The sequence below is a fragment of the Parasteatoda tepidariorum genome, unplaced genomic scaffold (assembly GCF_043381705.1).
Source record: "Parasteatoda tepidariorum isolate YZ-2023 unplaced genomic scaffold, CAS_Ptep_4.0 HiC_scaffold_1887, whole genome shotgun sequence".
NCBI lineage: Eukaryota > Metazoa > Arthropoda > Arachnida > Araneae > Theridiidae > Parasteatoda > Parasteatoda tepidariorum.
This window is the reverse complement of record NW_027261488.1, coordinates 1-5,261: the sequence shown is the minus strand read 5'-3', so window position 1 is coordinate 5,261 and position 5,261 is coordinate 1. Positions and strand designations below refer to the sequence as shown.

The 5,261-nt window shown below is 25.3% G+C and overlaps 1 protein-coding gene across 1 annotated transcript; it reads right to left on the bottom strand.

Annotated features, from left to right (window-relative positions):
- Nucleotides 1-966: 966 nt before the first annotated feature.
- Nucleotides 967-3,500, bottom strand: LOC122272993 (myosin-7-like). The gene is made up of 3 exons (XM_071188518.1): nucleotides 3,173-3,500; nucleotides 1,323-1,431; nucleotides 967-1,083 (listed from the first exon to the last, which is right to left on the bottom strand). Exons 1-2 carry the CDS (start codon nucleotides 3,498-3,500, stop codon nucleotides 1,349-1,351), a joined length of 411 nt encoding a protein of 136 aa, XP_071044619.1. The 3' UTR covers nucleotides 967-1,083; nucleotides 1,323-1,348.
- Nucleotides 3,501-5,261: the final 1,761 nt, after the last annotated feature.

Here is a 5,261-nt window from a genome sequence, read left to right as displayed (position 1 = left end):
AACGACAACGCCCCTATCCACACCGCTAGGTGCGTTCAAACATGGTTCGAAGAGCATGACAATGAAGTTGAGCATCTCGCCTGGCCCCCTCAGTCTCCGGACTTAAATATTATTGAGCATTTGTGACAATATTGGGAGTCTAAACTTCGTTCCCGATTCCTACCTTCATCAAATCTTTTGGAATTAGAGGCCGCTCTGCAAGAGGAATGGCTTAATAGTCCTTTAAACGTTATCCATGACCTTTATGCATCGATCCCACGTCGTATTAAATCTGTAAATCAGTCAAAGGGTGGTCCAACTCCCTATTAATAAAGATTTTCTGATATTTCACAGGTGTTCGTATTATTTTGTCACCCATTTGTATATATATATAGAGAGAGAGGGAAAACTTGGGAAAAAATAATAAATATTTAAGAAAAAAGAAGAAGAAAAATTATAAAATAAAATTTTTTAAAAAATACTTATGAATTTTATTTAAAAAAAATTAAAAATCAAGAAGTCGGAAAACAAAATAATGAAAAATATAATCTCGTCATCAGCTCACACAATTATATCAGCAAAAAGGAATCTTCTCTAATATTTTATAAATATATCAATACACCTCAAAAAACAATTTAAACATAAATAAAAAATTAAAAAAACAAATGACAAGATTATATTTTTTTTCATTATTTTGTATTCCGACTTTTTAATTTTTTATTTTTTTTAAATAAAATTCTTAAATATTTTTTTAAATCTTTTCATAAAAAATCTTTTCATAATTTTTATTATTGTTTCCATGCCTTCTCTATATTTTTTAACATATTATATACATATATATATAAGTTATGCAATCAATTTCATGCATATTTTCTTAAAGTTACATCTAAATGTTTAAAATTTTCAATATACCAACTATACTATGTGATTACATCAATTTGTGATTAAATTAGTCTGATGGTCACAAAGTATTCAGAAAATTATACCTATTTGAGCAACTTGATCTTCAATTTCAATCAACTTCAATTGTAAAGAGCCTTTTTCTTCCTCAAGCTCTGCAACTCTTTGCTGAAGATTTAACATTTCTTCCGATTTACCCTTGCTCTAAAAAACAAAAATAAAATATATTAATTGTTTAATAAAGATTATATTACTAATATATGCAGAGTAACAATTATTTAAATATACTTATATAAATAAAACTAATGCAAATATTTAAAGTATGCAAGTAAAAATAAAAATACACAATATTAAATCTTAAAACATGGTATTTCATTAACTAGAGATATTTCAGAAATAAATAACAGTTCTTTTAGATTTTGCTTTTTAAAACTTCAACTTACATTTTTTAATTCATTTAATTCTCTCTCTAATTTCTTTNCAAAGTTTTCTGAAGCTCGGCACTATGCTTTTTCTCAACATCTAAATCTTTTTTCAATATTTCAATTTCACCTTTAAAATAAAAAAATAGGACATATTTAAAGCAAACTATAAAAATTACCCTCTGAAAACAGAACTTTAATTCTAAAGGATCAAATATAAAACTTAGTTCTTTACTTTTTTTCAACTAATTTCCTCAAAATAAGTTTTTTTTTAATAAGTCTAAAAAAATTTAAATGTAGAGGGAAAGAAATGCTTCAATAAATTTAAGGTAATCAAATTAATAGAAGTATCAAATTGTTAAAAAAAGATTTTAATTAAATTTAAATAAAATATTAAAAATATACCTTATTAGATTTGATATTAATAAGTGAATTAAATAGAGTGTAACCCAGTTAAGTTTAGCACTATGGAAAGTTGGACAACCCTGTTGAAATTGGCTATAGTATATATCTATAATGAAACACCAAATCGACAAAAACAATTGCCCTTCATAACTTGACCACCTGTCTAAATGGACTATCAAAATGGTGCAGAATAAGTGACCAACACATTATACATATTTGTGGGCACCTTTTACATCTAACACATTACACATTTTTGAGTTTTGATCTTTGGCTTTTATTTAAAGAGTACAATGTAAAAATGTTTAGTAATATTTTGAAAACACTTGAACACATTAACTAGTGTTGTAACAAAGGAAAAAAAAGATGTTATGCATTAAGGTGTTCTACAAAGCTCTTCATTTGCTTAATAAATAAATAAGGTACAAACATGGAGAGGTGAAAAATCTTTGTAAGTTGTCAAGTTTTGAAACAGTAATTTGATGATCCATTTACATAGATAATCAAATAATAAAGAAAAAATGATGCAACTGTTATCATTAAAATAGGATTCCTTGGGATTTTGGTTTGATTATAGATATCAAGACCAAAATCCTAAGAAAACAATGTAATACATAGAATTTAATTTATTATTCACCATTATTTAAAAAATTATTTGAGTTCAGTATAAAATGAGGATTGCACTACTTAGAAATTCTGATAATCATATTTTAATAACAGAAAAATTAAATGCAAAATTAGCAAATTATTAAATATTTGTAAGTCTATGCTTATATTTATTTCAATTTCTGTTGACTCATAATTCTAACAGACAATTTTTAAGAAAACACACATGAAAATATTTGTAACATTCAGGGGCCCCTAGGCATGAAAGAACAGAACCCTAAGCCCAGGTCGTCTGCGAAATCAGGCCCTGAAATGGAAAGCTATAAAAAATATATATATATATATATTATAGTCATTAAAAGAAGTTTAAAAAAAAAAACATTTTATAGTTAATACTTCCAATTAATAGTAGTCAAAAACACCAGGTGGATTAAAATGGGAATTTAAAAATGTAAAGGTAGTAAAAGGTACCAAAATAAGCATATTTCATAAAGGAATGAGTGAGAGAAGATGTCATGTTGAGCCAATAGAGAGCGTTCTTGCTTAAATTGAACACTGATCCATGCGCTGTTACGAAACTTGTATTGCTATTGGTGGTTCCTCTTTCAAGCAGCTATGGAAAACTAACTGATTGTAAATTATCAAAATTGTTTATTGTAATAGTCCAAAAAAAGTTTTTGCTTTGTTAATTTTCTTTTCCCCTTCTTGTGATTAATGTTATTTCCTACACAAAATCCCTTTATTTGGATCCCCTCTACAAACCTTTACATTTTTGTCATTTAGTTTTCAACCATCCTGTAAGTGTTATTAAAATGTACTATACCATATTATTACTTTAAAATAATAATAATTAAAGAATGTACCTTGGATTTCTTTGTTAAATTGTTCACACTGTTTGGAAGCACTTTCCTGAACATTGACAATTTTTTGTTGCAAATCAGCATTTTTAACAGACAATTCATACCTAGTAGATTCTAAATTTTTTACTGTAGCTTCACTTGTCTTTAATTTCAATTCCAATTCATTTATAACATTTTCTAAATCGTCGATCTTTTTTTGATGTTTTTCAAGTTGAATTTTCCAATCACTTTCGATCGAACTAAAATTTTGCTGCATGATTTTCATTTGATCACGAGTTTCATCAAGTTCAATTACAGTTGTTTGACCTTTTCGATTTAAATCTTCAGCCATTAACTACATAAATAAAAAGTCAAACAATTAGGACATTCAACAAACTTATAGTCTTGAATTTACTTAAGTAAACAATTAATTCCCTTTGTGCAAAGCTTTCAAATTGTTTTCAATTGAAAGTAGATTAAAAAAAAATGAGTACATCAATTTACTTTAATTTGCAAGTTTTCAAAACACATTAAAACTTCAATTTAATTAAACTTGCAATAAAAAATATTTTGAAAAGCTTATAAACTAATAATAAACTTAAGGATTAGTTTCATAAACAAAAATAAAAATTATTTAAAAAACATAAAAAATCAAATTAGTTTTTTTTATTGTTTAACAATTTATAATTAGAAACAAAACTAGCGAAGAATCAGAAACATTTCTCGCTTTCTATGATTTAGTTCTTTTCAAAGCAAAAGAAAGTGAATTTTTTGCAATATACGGTAATAAATTTTAAAAAATTAGACTTTTCACACAACAGAAGAGATAAAATTAGTTTAAAAAATAACAAAATATTCACAGAAAGAAATTTACAATATTATAGAAATTTAAAATAAGCATTTGAGCAATTATTTGACTAAAGTCACAGTTTTCCAAACATGAAATTAAATCATATAGTGTAAGGGTATAAAAGTAAACAATGTATAAAAGGAAAGACCACATCAGAAAAGAGCATAACTGCATCTTTATATTGGCAGGTCAAATCATTCTTCAATAACAAATGAATATTCTTTTAAAAAATAAAGAAACAAAATGGACATAACTAATACTTCGTTAAATAACTGCATTATAAAAAAAATCATGCCTGCCAAATTTCAAGAAAGTAAAAAACAGAAGATTTCACACATTAAGGGAAAAAATCATCATTTATCAAAAACAAGTGGAAAAATAAATGTACTTGCTTTAATAAAATCTTTAAAAACCAGCTTTGAAATCAATGTATATGAAAACAAAACAATGTCTTTGGATCTTAAAAAAAAAATATGCCATAACCAAATAGGAAAAAAAATTTGTCTAAGTTAGACATTTTTTAAAAAATAGAAAAAATATCGTAAAAAATGGATTATGTACATAAAATCATAAAAACAATATAATTTTAGTAAAAATTTATTTATAAAAATCATAAGTTTGCAGGCATGAAAAAGTATTTGAAAAAGTTTTTATTACTTTTCAAAACTGCATCAATGTAAGAATGAAATGAGAATAGATATCTATAGCCGATAAGACTAATATGTGCTACAAAATCAATCTGTCCTTAGGTATTAACTACTAATTAATAACTTCTGAAACACTAGATTCAAAGAGAAGAAAGACAAATAAAAAATGAAACATCAAAACAAAATATTTGAGGTTAACCAAAAAAATGAGGTTAGAAAATAAGAAGAAAAAAATTAACCCAGTCTGACATTTTTTTAAAAATAGGAAGAAAAAAATTATAAAAAATGGATTATGTGCATAAAATTGTAAAAATGATAAAATTTTCGTAAAAATTACAAAATAAAAATTGTATAAGTTGGTAGGAATGAAAAAATAATTAGGAAAGTTTTTCCTTCTTTCCAAAACTGCATGAATGTAAAATTGAAATGACAATATCTATAGCTGATATAACTAACATGCTCTAAAAAATTAGGGATGTATTGGCCTTTTTGTCAAATATTGGGTTGGCTGTTTTGCCAAATGTTCAACCAAATATTCGACAATGCATATTTGGGGGAAATTTTAATAGATTTAATAAAGAATAGTCTAAAATCATATTTTTTACAATACATTATT